The sequence below is a fragment of the Podarcis vaucheri genome (assembly GCF_965113315.1).
Source record: "Podarcis vaucheri genome assembly, chromosome: 12".
NCBI lineage: Eukaryota > Metazoa > Chordata > Lepidosauria > Squamata > Lacertidae > Podarcis > Podarcis vaucheri.
In genome coordinates, this window is record NC_138750.1 from 31,230,693 (window position 1) to 31,255,427 (window position 24,735).

At 43.2% G+C, this 24,735-nt stretch overlaps 2 protein-coding genes across 3 annotated transcripts in view; one reads left to right on the forward strand and one right to left on the reverse strand.

The window, feature by feature from the left end:
* The window catches only part of HDAC9 (histone deacetylase 9), a 484,232-nt gene extending 465,184 nt beyond the window's left edge, over positions 1-19,048 (reverse strand). Inside the window, exons 1-3 of one of the 2 annotated variants that reach the window (XM_082193888.1) lie at positions 18,925-19,048; positions 2,068-2,161; positions 408-631 (exon numbers count right to left, since the gene is read on the reverse strand). The gene's annotated coding sequence lies outside the window, so the exon portion shown is untranslated. The remainder of the gene's footprint in view (positions 1-407; positions 632-2,067; positions 2,162-18,924) is intronic. The other variant, XM_082193889.1, reaches the window with a different exon arrangement.
* Positions 19,049-19,239: 191 nt separating this feature from the next.
* Positions 19,240-24,735, forward strand: part of SNX13 (sorting nexin 13) — a 68,750-nt gene continuing 63,254 nt past the window's right edge. Inside the window, exon 1 of the mRNA XM_082193903.1 lies at positions 19,240-19,410. Within this exon, the coding sequence (XP_082050029.1) occupies positions 19,399-19,410 (12 nt within the window). The 5' untranslated portion in view covers positions 19,240-19,398. The remainder of the gene's footprint in view (positions 19,411-24,735) is intronic.

A 24,735-nucleotide genomic window follows, 5' to 3' on the forward strand; every position in this document is an offset into this window, starting at 1 on the left:
CCTTGAATTCAAAGACACACATCCCTACCAATTAAAAATGCATTGCAACATCTGTGCATGGAGTGGACTTTAAAGACTCAAGGAAACAAGGGGAAATGATACATGAATTAAAAAGTGTAACTATCACACTGTAATAGATTATACAGAGAAATCATGTGAAAGATCCCAAAGGCTGTAAAATAATTCCATTTAAAGGACGGACAATAGTTCTTAGTTTGCTTTGTTTCTATAGCAAAGAGAACAAGTGGAACAAACTGTGTTTTGACATTGAGCAAGTTTAAACACAGTGAAAAGCCTTGTAGTAAGAAAACACTTGCAAAAGAAAATATTGAATTTTTAGTCTCCAGTTTCTTGCCTGAACTTTAAGACAACAAGATACCATGGTCAATTTTTTCAGGGTTACTGACCTAACTAAAATTATGCTAATATAAAATCTAGAGTGGGTAGCTGCCATGAGCCTCGTGAGAATGTCTTGGAGAGGATGGTCAGATCAGGATGCTCGAGGAGTTGGACTTGGATGAACCCAGGGAGTAGGTTGAGCCAGACCTCGCCTGGTCCTCAGGAGGTTTCAGAGTTGTATGGGAAGGAAGATGGGGGCACAGAATCAGACCCCAGAGAGGGACTCAGAAGGCTGTTGGGAGAAGAAGGTGGGTTAGGCATCAGCCATGATCAGCTGGCTCCACAGGAACTCTCCCAACCACCTTTCCCTAACAGCTAGTCTCCCCCTGCATAGGAGATGCTGAGGTACAAGTCTGGCTCTGAGCCTGTGTTGACATGGAGATGCCACTCTGAGCAGATGGCTCAGGCCCACCACACTGGAAGAAGTGCCTGTTTGCTTGCCCAGTCCAAATATGCTTCTCCCTTGCCTCACTAAAGCTGGGCTATGCTGGGCCTCTAACCTTTGCCTTGCCTATGTACTGCTCTGATTTGAGCATTAAAGATTGTGTCAGAAACCACAATCCAAGTTCACGTTTTTCATCCATTGAGAGCCAGGGCAGTAGTACGCATGCATGCTTCTTTCCAATCAGTTCTTGCTCTTGGAGTTTCTCAAAAAGTGTCAAGTCTCAGAGTTGTTGCTTATTATCAGCTCTTGCAATTAAGCTGAATTAATTAAAGCTTAAACCACGGTAAAAAAACAACAACCAGAACTGTGCACAAGGAACAAGGTGCTGTGATTGTGGTCTCAGTGGGTTCTTGGACCAACTTACTGATTTGATAGCAGGCATTTATTTGAGTCTGAATTAGCAATCTTTTGTCTCAAAGAATACATTGTGTGCTGCATGTGGTTTCGGGAAAGAGCTGCATGAATGCCACATCCAAATCCATAGAAAGTTTCATAATACTCTGGAGTAAAGAGGAAACACTTGCTGAGTGACATGAGAATTATGAAATAAATGTAGCTTTTTATAGGCAACAGCCTTAGTGTTAAGTTCCAATGTGTCACATCCACTTCCTGTTATGCTTACAAGCTTTGCCTCACTTTTTCCTTGAGATCTTTATCCTGTTTATACACCCTTTCTACGTTTGTTTTCAAACTTTTAAGCTTATTAAGCCATAATGGCTTATTTTGAATCAGAACAACATGACTAAGGGACTACTGATAATAACAGTACTTGAGTGATAAGAATGTTGCATGCTCCCTTTTTCTCTCTAGATCAATGAAATGTTCTAGGTTCTGCTACCCAGATTTGGCTTCTTTCAGAATATTGGTGGTATTATTTCATAATGTTTTCTTCATATAATTATTTTATTTATTGAAGAGTTTTTTAGACGGACTTTCAGCTGAAGATGATTAGCAAAATGAGGCAGTCCAGAACATATAAAAATCAAAGATTGCAACAAAGCAGAAGATGAAAGCAGCACAAAAACCCCACAAAAACATTGATAAAAACAACAAAAAGGAAAACGGCATGAATAAAATTAATCATTAAAAGCTTAGGACATAAGAATGTATTCACTAAGTGCTTGAAAGGTAACAACACTGATGCCAGCTGAATATTCCTGAGGATAATATTCCAGAACCAGGGCACCACCACTGCAAAGGCTGGACTGCTGGTCATAACCTACCTTGCGACCCAGAAGGTGGTACCTGGAACAGGGCATCTGATACAGGCTCATATGGGAGTAGATAGTCCTTCACTTGCTCCTAAGACTTGTAAGCCTAAAAGTCAAAGTGAGAACCTTCAAGTTAGAAGTCAGTGAAAATATTTACTCACACAATCACACGTACTAGGTTGTAACCAACTCAGAGTACACCCAGAGTTCACTTTGAATTACTCGAACAAAATTTGTCCTATGCATTAATCCCAGTGCACCTACTCTGAGTAAGACTCATGCTGGATATAACCTATTGAGTTTATCAAGTTCCAGGCAAGTGTGGTTGTCAGGAGCCAGCCCAATCCACAATGTGTTAGGCTAGACTATTCTGATCCTAGCCACTGAATCCCATTAGATATTGCTGGGCAACTTTCACTGTAATATCAGTGGCACCAAATATTCACAGCTCCCGTTGAATACTGTGAGAAAGGGAGCAAGCCTTCCATTAGTGGAGATGTAATCCTTTGTTTTTGACATTCCAGCTGGTAGCAATGGAAAAAAGATTAAGATATTTGAAAAGCAAGGATTATGACCTCACATAGGGAATAAGCAGTAGCAACTAATGCTATGAGCCTCGTTCCGCTCATGAAGCAACAGAAAAGAAGAAAAGTTTGGTATTTTGCAAAGTACTCTGTGAGGTATTTTCAACACTATAGCTATTAGGTAAAGGTAAAAAGGTAAAGATCCCTTGGACGGTTAAGTCCAGTCAAAGGTGACTATGGGGTTGCGGCGCTCGTCTCGCTTTCAGGCCGAGGAAGCCGCCGTTTGTCTACAGTTTTCTAGGTCATGTGGCCAGCATGACTAAACCGTTTCTGGCACAATGGAATACTGTGACGGAATCAGAGTGCACGGAAACACCGTTTACCTTCCCACCACAGCAGTACCTAATTATCTACTTGCACTGGTGTGCTTTTGAACTGATAGGTTGGCAGGAGCTGGGACAGAGCAATGGGAGCTCACTCCATCGTGGGGATTCGAACTGCCGACCTTCCGATCGGCAAGCCCAAGAGGCTCAGTGGTTTAGACTACAGCGCCATATATTTCATGAAATAGCAGGGAAGCTGAAACAGGAATTGTGATGGGCTCTAAAGGGCATGTTCAGATGTGGTGTGGGAAATATTGTGTTAGTTTTCCTGAACAGGGTTGCCTGAGTGCAAGGTCCGATCAGGATTTGTTTTCAGTATATGAAATATAGAAAGCTACCTTGTACTGAGTCAGTCCATTGGTCCATCTTGCACTATATTATCTGCCATGACTCACCAGGGTTTCAGACAATGCCAGCACTACCTAGAGATGCCAAGGATTGAACCTGCAACCTTCCACCTGCAAGGCAGATGCTTTTCCACTGAGATATGGCCCCTCCCTGAGCACAGTTCACTGTCTTTCTACATTGCAAATACACTCATTTTCTCCCCAGCTTTCTCCATTTTAGCAACCTGATTTGGAGGTTTAGTGCAGCTTCCTCAAACTCGGCCCTCCAGATGTTTTGAGACTACAGTTCCCATCATCCCTGACCACTGGTTATGCTAGCTAGGAATCATAGGAGTTGTAGGCCAAAAACATCTGGAGGGCTGAGTTTGAGGAAGCCTGGTCTAGTGGGTGGGGAATTGCTCAAAGAACTACCAACAGATCCTCATCGACCTTGTTCACACCTGATCTAAAATCTTAGGTTCACAGTAAATATATTGTGCCAAAAGCCTTGTTCTAACCCACCCTGAAGTAGCACTTATAGTGTTTGCCACCCACAATGTGTACAAATTAAACTGATGCTTGTAACTCAGACTGCCATGCCATTTCCCATAGTTTTACTTTTTCATAAACAGTCAGAAGCATAAACTATAGCATACTACTGCTTTCATACTGATGCTTTCATCTGAGAAAAAATGATGGAATAAGCTGCCACCTAGAGTTTGAGAACCAGCTTGATATTATGGCTATATTTTACTTATTACTCAGAGATAGTACTTGTGGTTAGACAGCATTGTTTTGAAGCACGACTCGAGGGGGGTATGACCCAGATGCCAGTTACAAATAAGACTGATGACATGTCACCCTAACGGATGGCATCTTTGCTGTATGGTGAGAATTATATATTCCGCATCACTGCAACAGACGCAATAACAATGGTAGCTTTCAATATTTCTGCAACACAGGAGCTGTTCATGAGGACTAGGTGTGTAATTTGTTGTGTCGGTTGTACCGCTTTAGGATATAAGGGGCAGATCACATCTCTGACTTCTCAGGGCACCACAATTTAAGAAGGATATTGACAAGCTGCAACATATGCAGAGTAGGGCGACCAAGATGAGAAAGGGTCTGGGAGCGAAGCCTTATGAGGAACGGTTGAGGGAGCTGGGTATGTTTAGCCTGGAAAAGAGGAGATTGAGAGGAAATATGATAGCCATCTTCAAATATCTAAAGGGCTGTCACATGGAAGATGGAGCAAGCTTGTTTTCTCCTGCCCTGGAGGGTAGGACCCGAACCAATAGATTTGAATTACAAGAAAGGAGATTCCGACTAAACATCAGGAAGAGCTTTCTGCCCGTAAAAGCTATTTGACAGTGAAACAGACTCCACTGAGAGGTTGTGGACTCTCCTTCCTTGGAGCTTTAAAAGCAGGATGGACATCTTTCATGGATGCTTTGTTGAGATTCCTGCATTGCAGGGAGTTGGACTAGATGACCCTTGGAGTCCCTTCCAATGCTAAAATCCTATGGTTCTATGATTCTATGACCTACAAAACTAGCATGTCTTTGAAAAGGACTCAGCCTAAATGTGCTACATTTCTATATGGATTTTTGCCTTCAAAGGGGACATTAAAATGTACACACACATTTAGAACCTGAAGTGGTACAATCCAAGATAAATCTTTCTAAAACTTTTGCATTAAAATGCTGATGAATTTTTAAGAGGACCTTTTAAAAAAATTCTCAGGGTAATATTGAAACGTAGAGAACTGAATTCAAGATTGGAAAAATGGACAGAAAGTGAAACTAACTTATTCACCATTCCCTAGCTATAAGTTCTTCATCTTCTGGGTCAGATCAAAAGTCCATCAAGTCCAACATTCTGTTTTCCCCAGTGGTCAGCCAGACACTTTTGGGAAACCTGCAAGCTGGGAATGAAGAAAAAGATCTCTCCCATTGTTGCTTGTCAAAGATACACTGCCTCTGAAATCAGATGTTGCAAATGGCCATCAAAATGAATAGCTGGGAATTTGTCTAAACTCTTTGGAAACCACCTAAACTAGCAGCCAGCAGTGTGTGGCAACAAATTCCATGAATTCATTATGCATTATGTGAATAAGTACTTTCTGGTGAAGTGTATGGAATTCTGGGATGCTCTCTACGTTACATTTTTAAAAAAGAGAATACCAGCACAGTTTTTAACATGATATGAGCTTGAGTTTACAAAGCTGTAAATCGAAAATGAAATTCAACAAGTCTGTACAGGCACCTTTGACATTCATCTATTTATTGGGATATAATAATAATAATAATAATAATAATAATAATAATAATAATAATAATAAATTGAAAAATATTCCTTATTTTGTACCATTAAAAGTATGTTTCTCCTTTACGCTATTGCCTCAGCAGCAATTGTTGAGCAATATGTGCCACCTCACAAAGTCTCTGGCAACTAGAAATGTCACTTACATTGGCTGCATTGAAATGTTGCTGGACTTATTTAAAATCATTTATATACCTTTTCAGGTTTCAAAAATATCTACATGTTGTGTTTCCATCTAAGTTATATTGTTAATGCTGCTGCTATTATTAGCATGATTTTATTTTGCGAACCGTCCTGAGACCCCTGGGTATAGGGCGGTATATAAATTCAATAAATAAAATAATAATATAGCAGAACGCTAGCCAAATGCAGTTTTTGAGTATCCAGAATATTGTTCAAAATGTTGCCTTGCTGAAATATCCAGTTTTTTCACCAACTCCACCAGCCCTGTTCAGCCTACAATTCCCAATGGGTTTTTGCATATGCAAGCAACATGCCTTATTGAATGAAAGCATTTTCCTTCATTTAACTTTTTTAAACTTGCTGCTTGCATGCGATTAACACATGCAATGCAATAAACTGACCAGCAGAGGGATTTATAGTTCTATTGAAGCTCAAGAACTGAATAAGCTTTAGAATGCTGTTCTATTTAACCATATAATAGCACTCGAAACAGTCATGGCTCCCCCTAAGGAATTATGGGAGCAGTAGTTTGTTAAAGGTGGTGACAGCTTTTAGGAGGCCTCTATTTCCCTTCCAGAACTACATTTTCCAGAGAGTTTTCACAATCAATTCCACTTTATGGGGAACTCTGAGAATTGAAGCTCTTTAAGGAGAATAAGGGTCTTCTAGCAACTCTCACTACCCTTAACAAACTACACTTCCCAGGATGCTTTGGGGAAGCCATGTTTGTTTAAAGTGGTAACATAGCACTTTAAATATATGATGTGCATGTCGGCACAGCGCCCCCTGGAGCAGGGGTAGGCAACCTAAGGCCCGGGGACCAGATGCAGCCCAATCACCTTCTTAATCTGGCCCGCGGATGGTCCGGGAATCAGTGTATTTTTACATGAGTAGAATGTGTACTTTTATTTAAAATGCATCTCTGGGTTATTTGTGGGGCATAGGAATTCATTCATATATTTTTTTCAAAATATAGTCCGGCCCACCACACGGTCTGAGGGACGGTGGACTAGCCCACGACTGAAAAAGGTTGCTGACACCTGCTCTAGAGCATTTTGTAGGACTATGGCCCAACCTATGGATCTTTTATGTCATATATCCCCCCCCCCCGCATAGGTTTAACTGCTAAGGAAGCCTTACCACTCTGATACTGCAGACTTTTTGTAAGGAGGCCAACACCTCACTTTCAAAGGCTGTTTCATGCAGATATCCTGATATCCTGGTGATAGCTGGCCTTTTTCAACATGGTCTTTTATGTTTTTATATTAATGGGGGTTTTTCGGTCAAAACTTATTTTTGGCTTACCTGTATTTTAAGAAAAGTGGAGTGGTACATTTATTAAATAATGACAGAATGTCCCAGTTTATGGTGCCTGATTTATATAAATTTAAATAATAATAATAGTAATAATAATAATAATTTATTTATACCTCACCAATCTGGCTGGGTTTCCCCAGCCACTCTGGGTGGCTCCCAACAGAATATTAAAAACACAATAAAACATCAAACATTAAAAACTTCCCTAATAACAATAAATAATAATAATTTATCTGGGTGACCTTTTTAGGTTTTATAGGGGTCATCAATCTCCATGCCACTGCCTTTTTAAAAAAAGCTTCCTACTCAAGTAGCTGTCTAGATATCGAGTCAGAAGCTGCCTTGTATCAAAGTTAGACTACTGCAAACAAGTGTCGTTTACTCTACTGGTGGTAGAAGCAACCTCGCCTTAGGCTGTGCATCTATCTGGTCAGCTAAACTCACACCCAAATCCACACTTTCAACTTTGTTGATCATTTCGGCACAACTTGAATGGTAAACCTCTGATTGAAGGTGTAAAAAAAAATTAATAACGGGTGAATCTAATCATGGCTGCATACACACCATAAATTAACCCCCCACCAAGAATCCTAGGAATTGCAGTTTACCTTTAACAAATCTACCTTTAACAAACTACGGTTCCCAGAGCTCTTTTTTGAGGGGGGGTGTGCTTTAAAAGTATGGTGTTACATAATGTACAGGTATAATATAACATGTATATTATGTATACTAATGTATGGTGTACGCTACATGAAATGGTTATGGATGATGTGCAAATATAATGGCGAGGCCAGGTCCCCAGGCTGCAGAGAACAATGCAAGAGGGAGGGTTCCCCCCCTTCTGAGGTCTGAGAATGGTTAGATATATGACACAGGAAAACCAAGCATGGTATGATAACAGATTCTAAGGCTTGATCAGATGCTACCAGACCAACAACGGAAAAATCAAAACAGTTCTACATGCAGAAACTAGGGGGCCCACCTGGAGCAAAACAAGCTGCTCATTTGCTACCTGACAGTTTCTGTCTGAAGATGCCATAGATCGAATCAATGGCTTGCAAAGCAATGGGCTTGGACGTGGAGCAATTCTCCTGCTCTCTTTCTTTTTCTGCAGCCCTTCTGCCCCATAGGTTTCAATACAGCACTAAAAAACCCCAACAAAATTCCTACTCCATTCTTCAGGTATTCTTAAATAATGCTACTGACAATTTAATATGGGTTACAAGAGCTGAACAGCTATCAGTTTCTCTGCTAGTTGATATAACCCTTGTAAGGGAAGAAGCCCATTGGGATGAGCTCATGCATTCAGAAATGTGATCGGCTGCAAAGGGCTGATCTCTAAAAATTTATAATCTGTTCTTCCATCTCTCCACAAATAATTGAGATGGGTCTCAAAATAGCACAGAAAACAGACTTGGGGGAACTGCTAGGCACAAAAGGTTAGTGCCACATGGTATATAATGTTCCTCTTCTTGGTATCAGCCCATGCAAGGAGAAATTCTCTGAAAACCACACACCACTGGTATCATACACATGGCCCCTATCCGGGAAGGGGCCCAGGAGACTTCTGGAGAGAATGTGGCCTTGGAGGCTCCTGTTTTGTAGTGGCAATCAATGTCCTCTGGCAGATGTGTTCTGGGATGGTGCTGTTACTGAGAGAAGCCTCATTAGCTGCTACACCATGGCTAAAGACCCCAGCATGTCCTTTTAACCCATAGTTTTATGGGTGCTAATCTGGTAGCACCTTCTAAAGTCTAGATTAGGTTGATACTTGTGGCAGCAAGTTTGTCATACAGCACTGAAAACAATGTTTCGGGACTGAATATCTGTCATGAGCCTTGAGATGCCATTGGGCTTGGGCTGGGGTTGGCAGGCTGTGAAGGAAGATAAGGAAGAAGGAGAAGATTGAATCAGGTGGTTTGTATGGTTCCGAAAATGGAAACCCAGATAAAAAAAGACAATGGAGAAACTCCCCTACGGGAAAAGTTCCCAACATTTGGAGAGGTGGTGCCATGGGGGGGGGTGCGTGGAGGTGGCAGTGGGGGTGGAGGCTAGGCACCCACAGCAAAAGTCTGGTGGGTGCGCGGGTCCCTGAAGATGGTGGCAGTGATAGGGTCTGATATGCAAACAGCAACCCTGATTGGCTGGCCTTCATGTATGCATGGAGGAACTGTACACACATAGGTCCTTTTCACATTGATGCTAATTGTGTGGTTGTCAAGAAGCATGGTGAACATGTACAATAGCCGACAGCCACATTGGATGTTCGGCTTCCGAAAAATGTTCAAAAACCGGAACACTTACTTCCGGGTTTTTGGAGTTTAAGAACCAGAGTGTTTGAGAACCAAGGTGTTTGAGAACCAAGGTACCACTGTAGTGAACATAAAGGTCAGCATATAGTTTCCTTTTCACATTTTCTAATTGCCTTAAAATGGTTAGTTCTTGGATGTTTTAATGAAATGCAAGCTGACTTTGGATGGGCTATGCCCAAAAAGATGACCTATAAATAATAATAGTATTTATTATAAATATAGGGGATTATTCTATTTTACCTAATTAATTCATATGTTATGCCTGCCTGTGCCCCTGAAGACTCTCTTCACTCCATCAGTATTTATTCATTAACTATCTCATTTCCTGTTTGTTTGCTAGACCACAGCAGTTTTGTGTGATGTCTTAACTGAAAATACTGCTCCAAACCCTAATTTGAATTCATAGTTTGCAAACCATTATTATGAAGTTAGAACTAACCATATTTTCCCAATTGGGATCTCATGGCAAACTACAGAGAGTGAGAAAACAGATACGATAATATGTGAGCCTACATAAACGATCCCACGTGCCAGATTGTTTTGGTGTTTATATGTAAATTGAACCAATGCAGCAATATTCAGTCTCTTGTTTTTGCCAAGGAAACTTACATTCAATTCAAAGTAGGGAAAACAATGACTGAACATACTCAGCCTAAAATGTACATAGTAATTGTGTTATTTACTTATTGTTGTCTGTATGACAGATGGTAACTTCATTTGGTGTGGGTTGACTACCTTGAAATAATTTTAGAAATTCATTACCCTACCACCAGCTTCCTTATTTAGTTGTATAGGGGGTTTTTTAAAGGAAAAAAAAAACCTGTAGTCACTTCTCAAACTAAAGACTGAAAGTAGGTTCAGCTTCAGAGGAAATAATAAACCAGGGGCTCACACAGGGCTTACACAGAAAGACGAGAGACAATGTGTGTAAGAAGGGAAATTCAGACAGATTATTGTACAAGTTGCAAAGAGAGAAGTGAAGAAGGAAACTGAAACAACAGCTGGTACTAGAAACCTAGAAAAAGCAAAAAAAGAACTATATCAGGAACTTAAGTAGGAATATTGTCTTGTATAGGACAAAATGACCTATGGTGATTCTGCTTTATACAGTTGCAGGAATGGAAATAATAGAATTATTATTATTATTATTATTATTATTATTATTATTATTATTATTACTATTATTATTATTACTATTATTATTATTATTAATGAATCACTTTCCACAAATGTCTGAAGGCCATTTATTACCTTACAACAGGAACTAAAAATAGGTTTTAAAATGATAGCAAATTAACACCCAAGGACATAGGAGCCAGCTCCTAGGGGGTGAGGGATCTTCACCCCTGATAAAATATTTGAGGGGTCTGGGCCCCCCCAAAGTTGATGGGCATTGCCATTCAAATAGTGTGTGCACACTCTATCATGTGATCAATTATGCAGGGTGAGGCTTACCTGGGTCCCCCAATATCTTATTCAAGTTGCCACCCCTGCCCAAGGGAGTATCCTATATTTATTCAACCTTGTTGAAACAAAAGTGACTTCAACATGGGCAAAATGTAGTTTCTAGTTGGTTGAACTGCAACAGGGTAGCTATAGTTAAGGCATAACACTTTGGTCTCGTTCACATGTCATGGTAAGCCAAACTACTGCTTCCTACAACCGTACATATGTTTGGGCTCCCAGAAGGAAGTTGACAGCCTCTTTGCTCCTTACTTTGCTCTTTGCTCTCTTTCCTCCCCACTTCCACCTCCAATCTGTAATTGCCACTCCAAGCAATTTGGTTAATCAATCTATTCCCAGTGACTATGGAGCTGAAGTTTTGCAGGTGATCCCCAGCCTGCCGTGACAGCATGCTGGATTTCTGCTAGAAGCCAAACTTGGCTGATCATTCGATTTCTAATGATACAAGCTATGTGCAGATTTGGAGTAAGCCCTATTGGATTAAGTGGAGCTGACTTGCTGCCAAGTAATTGCACATAGGATTTCGGTTGCAGATGTGGTAGAAGCATGTTCAGTGTAGGGAATGGAATTGCCATTGTACAGTGCATAACCATGATAGTCACAATCACACCCCTTCACAAGCGTCTAAGTTTATACAATAATCTTATAATTATAGCATCATAACAATTATGGGATGTGCTGCAGTAACCAATGCAGATCTCCATGTGTTGCCTTTCAGCTTGATCTACTATTTCCTGTGCACATACTTGGGAAATTATTTGGAGTGCTGCAATGTCTTCTTTCAGCCTGACTTAAATTACCGTATTTTTTGCTCTATAACACGCACCCGACCATAACACGCACGTAGTTTATAGAGGAGGAAAATCCGTAGGCATGCCACCCGTAGGCATTCCCTCCATAACACGCACAGACATTTCCCCTTACTTTCTAGGAGGAAAAAAGTGAGTGTTATGGTGCAAAAAATACGGTATGTTTTCTGTTAAGTTCCAGTGTATCAGAATTTGCACACCATTCTCTTGAAACTCTTGTGTTTTTTGTATTCCTAAATGTTTACCTTTGGAGCATACAGTGGGCCGGAGATCCGCTGCTGGGGGGTCCCTGGGCCGAGTTGTGAGCACGGCCTGCTGAAGGGAGATCCAGCCGATTGAGCGACGGGGACGGCCGGGGCTCTCCGGCTAGGGCGCGCGGCTGGCTGGCGAGGGAGCAGGTGGGGAGGAGGCGGGGGTGCATCCCTTTCCTTTAAGGCTTCCGCCCTAACCCAGCATGGAATTCAAGGTGATTTACTGCCAAGTAGACATGGGGCTGCTGCCCAAAAAGTTTTACTTGGAGCAGGCGCAGTGAAATTAATGCACTTAAGCCAGTAGCGTCTACTCCGAGGAGGACTAGCCTTGGAGAGGCGTGAGAACGCAACTTCGGCAGCGGGCCACTTTAGGGCTGCAGCCGTTCTGTGCGTCGGTGGAGACGCGTCCCCGAAGGCACTCTGCCTATGCCTAGAGGCCGCGCCTCTGCCCACGCCACGCAAGCTTGGGAAAAGAAACGAGAGAGTGTCCGGCCGACTTTCACTACCCTCCGTGGCGGCCAGGAGCAACCGGACGGGCCAGCGCGCCGGGGTGCAAAAGCGAAAGGGGGGGGAGAGCAACCGGGCTGCGGGCCGGGGCCTAAGGCCGGGGAGGCGCCACCCCAAGCAGGGCAGCTAGCGGGGAGCCCCGACGCCCGCCCACCCCCCCAGATCAGGATCGGTCCCCCTCCGCCTGCGAACGGGGCTCACATGGTGACGTTGGGGCTGGTGGTGGCACAGCAGCGGCTCTCTCCGAAGAACTTCTGCTGCTCCGCGGGCTGTTGCTGTTGCCGCTTCGGGCTGCAACTTTTGCAGGCGCGGCCGCTGGGTGGGGCCCTGGGAAGCTCTGCCCCGCCGGCCGGGGAAAGCCCCCAGCCCCAGGAGCCGGAGGCGGAGGAAGGGACGGCGGCAGCGCTCTACTGGAGGGGCGCCCGAGATTATTGGGGGGCAGAGCCCCCCAAACGAATTTTTGAGGGGGCTCGGGCCCCCTCAGGCCCCATGGAGTCGGCGCCTATGCACTGGAGGAATTCTGCTGCATAAATAGTAATGGGCAGTGCTTTTTTCTGGGAGTATGCATACCCCTAAACATTTTGTGAATCTATGTTTGGCCTCATTGAGGGGCAGTATTTCAATATGAGTAGGAAAATGAGAGTACCCCTAAACATTTTTTTAGGGGAAAAAAAGGATTGGTAATGGGTCTTCAACCCCCTGCAACCCTGGACCATGGCACCACTGTGCTTAACATAGTTACTCCAAATCCATTCAAAGTGAGATACCATTGTCCATTGTCAAGACTGCTTGTCAGAAAAGTACAAACCAAGTTTCAGCTTTCTCTTTTTATGAAACAAGACAATGCACGGAAGAAACTCATCTATCTCATCCAGGATTGGAAAACTGCAGGCCTGGGTCCCCACTATGGGTCTCAATACACCTCTTTCTGGCCCTTGAGACTCTCCCCAGGAAACTCCCTTCCCTGGCCCTGTTCCACATGTTCCTCAAATGTTTTGCCTGGCTGGAATGTGTCCTTCAAGTGTGATCATTCCTCTTGCTTGCCTGGATTGAGGATGGAGAGAGGTGTATTTGAGTGTTTAAGAAACTTCAAAATATGTCTGGAATGCAGTCTACTGTACAAAGCTAAAAGTCACATTAGATGCTTTGCCTGCTTTTCTCTCTGGCCACGGCCACAACTGGCATGTGCCCCCTGGCCCTAATCTTTCAGATAGCGTTTACCCAGTGTTGCAGCTAAGGGTCAAGCTACACGTTAGTCACCCTAGTTTTGGAGAGATGGTGTAGGAAAAAAGAAATATGTTGGTAATAGTTAGCAGCATATTCAAATTAAATGCTTAGGACCAGACACACCTCTTCTTAAGCAAAATGCAGCTGTATTGCCCCAGCAGAAAAGTTTTTAGCCTTAACCCTTCCTCTCAGACATCATTTTCCTGCCAAAAATCAGCCCCAGAAGTTCCCCTAACAGTGCTATTTGCAGCACTGCTCAACACTTCCTCTTACAGTTCTAGGTTGCAGTTACTTGCACTGGGAAATCACTTCAAATTCACTTATTTTGCTTCTGCTCTTTATTGCTTTCTTTCCATTAACAGGCTTGTCCTAGGCTGGTACTTAGAAAATGAACTGTGGCTATTGCATTATTATTATTATATTATTATTATTAATTAAACTTTATTAGTCGCTTGTAACCCAAAAGGTTCCCAAGTGACTTAGACTGAACATGCACACACACACAACAACAGAAAAAAGGGGGGATCATATAACACATTAATAACCAGCCCACCCCCATAACAGTAATAGAAAACTTTGGCTGGATGGTAACAACAAACAAATCAATATTCCCATTAACCAGAAGACAGAAATAAAAACTCAACCCTGACACCTACTCCCTATCCCTAAAACCATCACAGTGTGGGCAGGTATTTTGAATCTCAGTTTCTGCCCAACCTAAAGTATGTGGCTCTTCCTCTAATCTCTCTTGGTTCAGAATGGCGTGTCAACATAGTTTAGTAATGCTCCTTTGATGTTGCTTCCATTCCACTAATAGTGTGAATGGCTGAGAATAATTGGCAGAAGACAATTAGTGATAATGAAAATACATTATGGAATGTTTTGAATCAAATACATCAGCTCCAGTTTTGTTTCAGTGTCACTGGTTACCAATTCGTTTTTTTGGGGGGGGGGGCTGGCTTTTAAAGCCCTAAGTGGTCTGGGGACAGGATACTTTAAAAAAGGGTTGGGAGACCTGTGGACCTCCAGATGTTGCTGGACTACAACTCCCACTGCGCTGACTATTGGCCACTGGCTGGGTCTGATAGGAGTTGGTGTTCAGCAACATCAAGAGGGCTGCAGTCCGTCCGTCCCCCAACTTCAAGGACTCCCCTTCCATAATTGTCTATTCAAACTCCCATGTAAACTGTCAGAAACCCTGTTCTGTGTCTCCTCTGGTGGCAGTAAAACCTTGGATTTATCTGAAAACTGAAGACACCTTGGATGTCTGCTCTGAGCTTGTGACAGACAAGCAGGGTAAACGTAATTTCACCAAGACAAACAAGTGTCACTTTGGATGTGTAGGAATGCAGATATTCATGCTCAATTTGGTGGAAAGAATGCTGCCCATAAAACATCGCTTCATTGCTTGCTTGTGTGGCCTTACATTCTCTAATAAAAAATAAAAAATTCAGTGCTAACGTCTTAAAGGAGCTTCTTGTTTCTTGGGTAACTGTTTTGGCTTAACATCTAATATTTTAACCCAGGTGTGAATGAAGAGAACAAAACAGCAGAAACAAACAGCCACAACCATGGCAATTCTGAAACTCTCAAGAGAGATCACAGAAAGAAGCTGATGATGAAGGCATACATTTTAAGCTGCAAAGTGGCGACACATATAATACAGGGTGGGGAGGGAGGAAGGTGAGCAGAAAGTAAGAGAAGGAAAGAATGGAAGAGAACAAAAATACCAAGATCTGTGGATTAGGCAAATGCTGATGCATCAGAAATGGCAGGTGCTGTTTCAGAAACGATGTACAACACTATTTATCCTTGAGGACATTTTGCTAGACCTCACAGTTTCATAAGAACACTGCTTCCTCCACCTGGTGCACCGGGTGGATTAATGGACTACTCAGCCAGGGAGCTTTCTTAGCAATGTAAGTGCAAGGTTAGAAATAAGAGCCAAAGTGGCTACCACCAAGTGCAAACATGGCAACTGAGGAATATGGTGGCCATGTATTCCACTTCACAGAGACCAGCTGTCCTATCCAAGTCCTGATTAAAAATAAAGAACCATAGGAAGGGAGAGCAAGGGCCTTTAAATTGGTTTAGCTCTTGGACAGCAGCATTCCCTACAATGGTATTTGCATTTTAAATTTTAGCAATTACTTATACATTTGCATCTATACATATCAGCACATGCAAATTTTATGGTAATTTGTGTTCTCTCTTTTTAGTCATGCATTTCCTCTCTTTTCTTTGGCACAGCACACATGGTGGGGATGGACAAATCAATTTCAGTTTCTTACCTTTCCAATCTAAAATGCAACTCATGATTTATATATATTTGTTTGCAACTGTGCCAAATAAATAAAGTTTTCCCAAGGATTTTACCTAACAAAATGCATTGTTCGGTGCTATTTTTACTAATGCATGCTTCTTTTATGAACACATTAATCAAATACACCTTTTATATGTATTTTATGGTTGGAGAATTGCACAGAAAATTATAAGAAGAACAATTTCTGAAGGATGGCTGTGTTTCAGTTTTTATACTTTTTTTGGGGGGAAGTACAGTTTAGGTTAGGTTCACATTAAAATGTAAATTAAATCAAATTTCTCCCCCATCCCTAATAAGTGGTCACCCTGTTGATAAGGCAAAGGATTCCTCACACTCTTTTCTTGATTCTTCCACAGAACATGTTGCACACAACATATGTATCACTCAAAGGATTTGTTGTTAAACATGACCACCATTGATGTTCACAATCCTGTTTTGCTTTAATTCAGAAACTTTGTTGCACAAACAATACAAAGCCTTTAACTTGTCTGTTTGGTATTCTGCTTGTTTGCAGTTCAATAACTCTCTTGAAAACTGATATACCAGAATGAGATTTTGTACATACATTTAAGGACAGTTCAGCATTTCAACTCTGAATATCAGTTCTACTTCTCCCCTTTTTCAGTCACCTTAGATTTCTGTTCTGACAGGTATCATAATGCAACCTTTCAAATACTGTAATGAAAGTTGGCATTCATCTTCAGGACATCACATTCATATTTGATCTTCTTTTCCCTCATCACAATTTAATACATCCCTTGAAAATTGAGATATTGGAATGTTTTTCCCCCCTCCATAGTTCTCTGAAGTTAGAATATACTTTCAGTTGCCATATTAATTTGTGGTAGCAGTTGGAAGATGGAAGTCAGATTGTAATGCAATATCTGAAATGAAGTATCTTGAATACTGTGCTTTACCCACTCTAGTTTTGTAACTATTTTAAGTACTATTTTAATAGCACCATGTCAGAACCGCATGATTTCTGCAAAGAGGCAAGTGCATACATGCCTATATGTCACACCATCTACAAATTCATGTGTTATTTTATGTAAGTAATCAGACTTATGTACACCTAAAGGGGGGCTAGCTCAGTGAAAAAGCACCCTGCTTCGTGTGCAAAAGGTCTTAAACCCAAAACAGCTACATGATAACTGAGCACATTTCGGGGGGAAAGGATGGCGGTGAACTTTGGGGTAGTGAGATGGAATGGAGTACCCTGGAAAGGGCATGGCTAGCTGATAGGGAGCCCTGAATGGGACCACTCCACACTGCAGCACTTTGTCACAGATAGTACTTGTTGAATATATCTCAATTTTCTCACAAACTCTCACCCCATCACAATAAGTGGTGTGGGAGAGACATATTTTCCTGACAGCTTCAACATATTTGGAAATGTTGCATCTTTACTCCAGCTGCGGTCAAGCCATCTCACACTTCATCATTCAATGCACAATCACTGAAAGTCCTCTCTAAACACCATCATCCTATTATCTGCCTGTTCATTCGTCTTGTTTCCAAGTTATTCCAGATGTGTCCACTGCTTTGTCTGATCATTGCGTCTGTTATGCACGTTAGCTTCTTGCTTCCACTGCTAATTGGACCACTTGATGACCACTCATTTCCCTAACCTAGAGTGCTCCGGCCTGCTTCTCTCTCTACTCCGCTCCCCTCAACTCTTTTTACCAAAATGCCGTACAAAACAAAACAAAAGCAAGTGAGCAGCAATGAACAGCAGTCACTATTTGCCTGCTACTCTGGCCTTGTGCGTTATCATATCTTAATGCTGCCCAGCCGATGGCTTCTGGACTCATCATGAACCTTGCTTGATATTCTGGTCCAAAAGCTCTCATACTCTACTCTGACATCCCTACCCCACACTAAATCAACAAGGCTACAGTCAGGTGTTCATTCATTCCCTCTCCATACATAGTCAGGGTTGTGTTTTAAAACCAACACTAGATGACACCCTGTGTATTGGAAGAAGCGAAGATCACCAGTGTCAAAGCAATGATTCTTCAACATCAACTTCGTTGGGCTGGTCATGTTGTGCGGATGCCCGATTGTCTTCCTAAGCAACTACTCTATTCCCAACTTAAGAATGGAAAGCGTAATGCTGGTGGTCAACAAGAGAGGTTCATAGATTCTCTCAAGGCAAATGTAAAAAAATGTAGTATAAACACCGACAACTGGGAAACACTGGCCTGCGAGCGCGCCAGTTGGAGAACAGCCTTTACGAAAGGTGTTGTGGGCTTTGAAGACGCTCAAACTCAGGACGAAAGGGAGAAATGTGCTAAGAGGAAGGCACGCTTGGCAAACCCTCACCGTGATCAACTCCCACCTGGAAACCTATGTCCCCACTGTGGAAGGACGTGTGGATCCAGTCACTTACGGACTCACTGTTAAGATCATGTTCATGGAATACAATCTTACTTGGCTACGAGTGATCACCAAAGAAGACGACAGCAACTGATGAAAAGGGCCCTGTCTGGGGGAGGCGTGATCATATGTATTTTAATTGTCTGATTTTATGTTATTACGTTATACATTTGATGTTAGCCGCTCCGAGCCCGGTTTTGGCCAGAGAGGTTAGGGTATAAACAAAAATTATAATTATTAAAAATTAATATTATTATTATTATTAAGAAAGGAACAGATTCCTTTGGAATTCGGACGGGCAGCACGTTCCTAAGCAGAAGCTGGACCCCACTGGCATTCCCACAGTGGGCCATCCTCCACAGAAAGCGCGTCCAGAGGAGGCACGTGTCTCCAACTTGTCCCAGAGCCATTTCTCTCTCCCGCCTCCAAGCATGACTGACTTTTTGCCACCGGTCCAAATTCCAAGGAACTCCTCACAACGACCTCAGCAAGCTTGTGTGAACGTGAGCCCAGCTCTCCTCAAGTCTCGCCACATACTGACTCGCCTGTCCCGCTCCGTGCCCCTTTCCTCACGTCCCGCCGCTCCAGACCCGCGTTGCTTGGGGGGGGGGCGAGTCGAGAGGGAGGCAGCGAGCCCGCCCTCAGCCCGTGCCTGCGTGAGGGGAAGCGGTTGTGGGCGGAGGAGGGAGGCGGCAAGGCGGCCGGGCCAGAGAGAGGCCTGCCCAGCAGTGTCTCGCCGCCCCAATGGGCGGCCGCGCCGGCGAGAGCAGCAGCGGCAGCAGCAGCAGCGTCGGCGGCGGCGTCTCGCGCAGCCTCCTCAAGATGGCCGCCTCTCCTGAGCGACCTGCGGAGGCGGCGTCGGCTGCTGTGGGCTTGGCGCTACGGAGGCACCGCTGAGGAGGGTGGCAGCCGGCTGGCGCCGTTCCCCCTGCGGCGGCGGCGGCGGCCCCGGGGCAGACGTTGCGAGCTGCAACACCATGCGGCGGGGCTAGAGCCGGAGGCTCCCACCGCGAGCAAGGATGTTAGCTGAGGTAAGAGAGCCGCAGGCGAGACGGACCGGGCAGCGGCGGAGGAGAAGAAAAAGGGGCCCGGAGGCTGCAGGCCGCTCGCCCTACGCGGCGCTTCGAGAGGTCCTGCCTCCGTGACAGCGGCCGGCCGCCCGCGAGAGACTCCTCGGGGTCCGTTTCCACGGCGGCGAGGGCCGTTGGGTCCCTGGATAGTTGTTGTTTTTTACCCCCGCGGGCCCCTGTGGGTGCTGCTGCCGCCCCTCAGCAAGCCGGCCGAGGGTGGCTTTGGGTCGTTTCATAAGGACGTCGGTGTGATGAAGCTGAATGCCCGGCTGCTCCGGTAGGCCTCCTTCGGGAGGCGTTGGCCTCCGGATGCAGGTCCGCACCTGGATTTCCTTCTCCATCCCTTCTCGGGGTCTCCCTCCCCCCCCCCCGGGTTAACTGACGAGCACCGGGGCAGCTTTATTACCCCGAGCCGAGAGAGAGGCGGCCACCAGCTCGGCACTTTCCTTATCTCCCTCAGTTTCACTCATGTGACCCTGCAGCATATCTCGTAAAGGGAAAGCGAAGCGAGTTGTTGATAGTATTGTTCTTGGACTTTCTCAGTGTAAAAGATCAACCCCGAATTATTTTATTTTTTTTGAGGGTGGTTTGGGGTGTGTGTGATGAAACAGGAACTCAAATCTTGTTTTTTCAGGACTGCTTGCTGTTTAGACTCAGCCAGCCTGAATGGCTTAAACTTTTTAGGGTACTGTAATTAGAATTGTGGTTTGTGAGTGTTGCCTCCTGTGTTGCTGCTCATCTTTTGGTGGAGTGGGTAGGACTTGGGGCCCTTACAAATGTGTTGCCGGAAAAGCATTTCATGTGTTTTGTCCTCTCTGTGTTTTTACATGTTGTCTGGTTTTTATTTGTTTTTATTTTTGTCAAGCTGCTTTGAGACTTTTTATTGGGGGGGAGGAATAAAAATGACTTCCTGTACTAAGTAAATAATAGCAGCAGCAACTTGACTGAATGCTAGTGTTATGCTTTTGGTATAAAGTGTGCTAGCTGTGTTCTTCCAGGTTGAGAAGCAAACACTCTTTTACTGCAGGCCTATGTACCATATAGTGACTCAGAAGTAAGCCCCATTGTGTTCAGTGGGACTATTCCCCAGGTAGGCGTGCATAGGATTGCCACCTTGTTATGTTTTCCACAAAAGTGTCAGCAAGCTTTTAAGTTACACAGAAGTGCTTGAGGCTGCTAATTCTTTGCTGTTGTATTTTTCTGGATACTTAAGTGGTCCAGCTGCTGGTGGTTAATGGGTCAAAAGTATTGTTGAATAATACATTGAATACCTTATGATAACTCAAGTCGCTCACCAGTGCCATGACCCTAAAGGTACTGGCTTAGACCATACTGAACATATGAAGCTCCTTCTTACTATGAGACCATTAGTATTGCCTATTCCTAAGTTGGGCCAGCTTTGTGGAGTCCAGGGCAGTGGGTTTTCTCAACCCTGCTCCCCTAAATTCTTTTAATTGATAAGTGCATCTGGGGTTCCTGGTTGCAAAGCAATTGATGCGCTCTTGTCATTAAATTCTGCAAAAGAAATGATCAATAAGATACCTTGCTTTCATGTCATTTCAAACTGTAATGTATGAATCTGAGGACTATGTACAGTATATGAATTCGGTAACTATACGTGACAACCAAATAACATGGTTACTGTTGCCGGCACTAGACATTTCCATGTAATTTGGAAGCTTGCATGCTTTTTCACCAACAGAAATGATGACATAAGAGGAAACTGCTGAATCAGGTCAGTGGCCCATCTTGTCCTGCATCCTGTTCTCACATTATCAGCCAGATGCCTGTGAGAAGCCAGCAAACAGGACATGAGAGCAACAGTAGTCATTGCAGTTCCCAGCAACTGGTATTCAGAGGCATAATGCCTCTGACAGTGGAGATAGATGCAAACATATTATTCTCTGAAGTGGTGTAGGAAAAAAAATATTAGCAGATAGTATTTATGTAGTGCTTTGAGTACTCTAAAGTGCTTCACATACATGCCTTGATAATGCTTACAATAGCCCTGTATGGAAATTCACTCTTACTATTTCCACATTGTATATTGGCTGAGGCTAATATATAATGATTCGCCTAAGGCTGCACCTAATCATTGTGAGGCAGATGCATACTTGTTAACTATGCAGTAAAATACGGTTTTTATTTACATTTCCTGTTCATCCTCTGATCAGCTGTTTAAAAGTTCACTTGACCTGATAGCATTTAATAATGTATTGTGACTATTGAAGAAATACTGTTTTGAGAAGTTCTTTTCTCAGGATTTATGTACATTTTTGGTACATGTTGGACAGGAACTTTCTATTTTGATCTGTCTCTTTCATTTTGTTCAGATATGTACATTCCAGAATGAAAGGTGCAGGGTGGTGCTAGTGGATTTCTATCAGCATAAGAGCTGGAGACGGAGATGCCTTGCACAGTGAGCACTTGACTAATACTGCTATCTATGTAAAATGAAAGGAACTTAAAAGCAGCACTGGCACCCAACCTCTGTATCAGCCTTGCAACTCATTTTGATTAAAAGATATAGCTTGGGGGTAATCAGAAAAGTGTGAGCATGAAGTATTACACATATGTCATCTTTAAATTGCTTACAGCACTGCCCTATACATGTTTGTTTGAAAGTGTGTCCTGCTCTGTTCATTGAGGCTTAGTCCCTAATGTGTAGGACTACAGTCCTAAAATAGCTTCTGAGTATCAATACTTGTTTAATAAGTATTCTAACACAGTTTTACTGGTGCTTTCATTGGATAGTAGTTGTGCATGTTTGACTGAACTTATTCAATCAGTCCTATGTTTCCTTGCTGATATTTTAGTACCAATCCCCCCTGTCAGGGAACTGCCATCAGTGCTGGAGGGAGAGAGCAAAAGCCAGAGGGATTCCAGAGAGCGTCCAGGGATCAGGAGAAGCAGCCCATCTTATGGGGAAGAGAATCAGCGTAGCACAAGTGGAGAAGGGGGGCAGATGGGGGAAGCGGCGAGGTGGTCCCATGACTCCTTGCCTGGGACCAGCGGGGAGAGTAGGGGTCCTCCGTTGCCCACGCCCTCCTTGCGCAGAAGGCTTCTGCGCAGAGAGAGTAGGAGGAGACTAGGCGTCAAAGAGCTTCTTTGCTGGAAGAAGTTTAAGAAACGCCCACTGACGGATTCTGCCAGCGATTGAGTCAGCCACAGGTAAGTGGCTGTCCGGACAGAAAAGGTTCACTTAGGCAATCCAGCTAGGTGTTTGCACCCAGCCGGGGAGATAAGGCTTACGCACGAGCAACCCCTAGAACCATTATACCCCCCATGCTTTTTTATAGAAATTTCCCCCTCCAATTTTTTAAAAAGTTCATAACACTGGAGAGTACCAAATAGATTTCCTAGTTCTACCTTGAATGGAATATCTTGTACCTGAAATGCCTGCAATGGAAGCCTGTGCAACTTAAAATTAAAAAACAAATAAACACACTCAGCAAATTTCCAGGAAAAGGGGATCACCAATACCAACATTTCTTATAGTTACAAAGTTTCCCGCCCTGAACTCACCACTCTAACTTACAAGTGGTATGCTATCCACATTGGCAAAGTTCACAACTTCTAGTCAGTTTTGATTAATGAAACACAAATATTCATCATTCTCAAATATAAGATTGATATTTGTCTACTAGGCATTTGTTTTGCTAATATTTGTAGCACGGTCTATAGTGGGAGGGGAGGATCGCAAAGCAATGCATGTGTTCGAGAATATTCCATAGTGGAGTTAGAACCGTTTCCTATGCCTTTGCCAGCTTACTGCAGCCGGGGCAGGAGAGGGTGGACATCTTTCACCTGCTTTGGTTTTCTCCTCCTACCACCAAAAAATTTGTTCCCATTGATTGTCAGCTCCAGAATTTGTATAGCTGTGGGATACTTATGTGGTGTGTGAGGAAAGATTGAGGGCACAAGGAGAAGGAGATGACAGAGGACAAGTTGGTTGGACAGTGTTCTCGAAGCTACTAACATGAGTTTGACCAAACTGCGGGAGGCAGTGGAAGACAGGAGTGCCTGGTGTGCTCTGGTCCATGGGGTCATGAAGAGTTGGACACGACTAAACAACTGAACAACAACAATAAGGATCTTGGAGCTCACTGCTCTCTTGTTGTAGTTTGCTCTTTTGAATCAAAAGGTTATCTATGAGATATGGGCATTCACATCTGTATTATAAGAAATACAACATTTGATGACCCAGTCTTTTCTAAGGCTGATGGGCTGGCCATTAATCATGTTATTATAACTTTGGTCCTCTAGTTTTCCAGGCCACCAGATTATTGCTAATACAGCAGCATGTGCTGGGACTGATTTGGTTGATGAAAACCATCATCAGAAGAGATCACTGTCAAACTGCATAATGATTTGGTCTAGATTGGAGAGCCAGTGTGGTGTAGTGGTTAAGAGCGGTAGTCTCGTAATCTGGTGAACCGGGTTTCGCGTTTCCGCTCCTCCGCATGCACTCCACTGCTAGGTGACCTTGGGCTAGTCCCACTTCTTTGAAGTCATTCACCTCACTGAGTGTTTGTTGTGGGGGTGGAAGGGAAAGGAGAATGTTAGCCACTTTGAGACTCCTTAGGGTAGTGATAAAGCAGGATATCAAATCCAAACTCCTCCTCCTCCTCCTCCTCCTCCTCCTCCTCCTCTTCTTCTTCTTCATCATCTTCTAGATTTTCTGAGCTTAAAAGTTGAAAGAAGCAAAAGCACAAGTCATTTAGAAACACCAGTCTGCTTATCACATGGTCCACAGCCTACACATTTTTGATGTTCAGATTAATGACATAATAGAACTAAAATTAGGACATATTATTTCTGGGAATAGGAGAATTGCTGACTGTCTACATTTCTTGAAAGGAGCCAGACTCTACTTTTTAAAATAAGCTATAAATTGTTTAAATAACTTTATTAGATAAAGCTGAATAGTTCTATCATTCTATTGCTATCATTCACACCATATTAATAGATATGGGTACCAATAACAATGATTGTTTTATCTCTACTAGAATTTATATATGCAAACTGCATCTTTGCAGTCTTGCTTGGGGTAGGACAAACTATGATGAATAAATCAAAGCAATTACATGCACACAGTCCTGCCTATATCAGTCATAAAATTAAGTTGGTAAAAAACTACAAAAGTCAGAAATGGCTAGTTTTAAATAACTAAAGCTATTGGGTTATATTCAACATTAGTCATACTCTCAATGGCTCCATTGACGTTAGTCTGTTGACTTCAGTATGTCTACTGACTTACTAAGTATCACCCACTATAATGGGTAG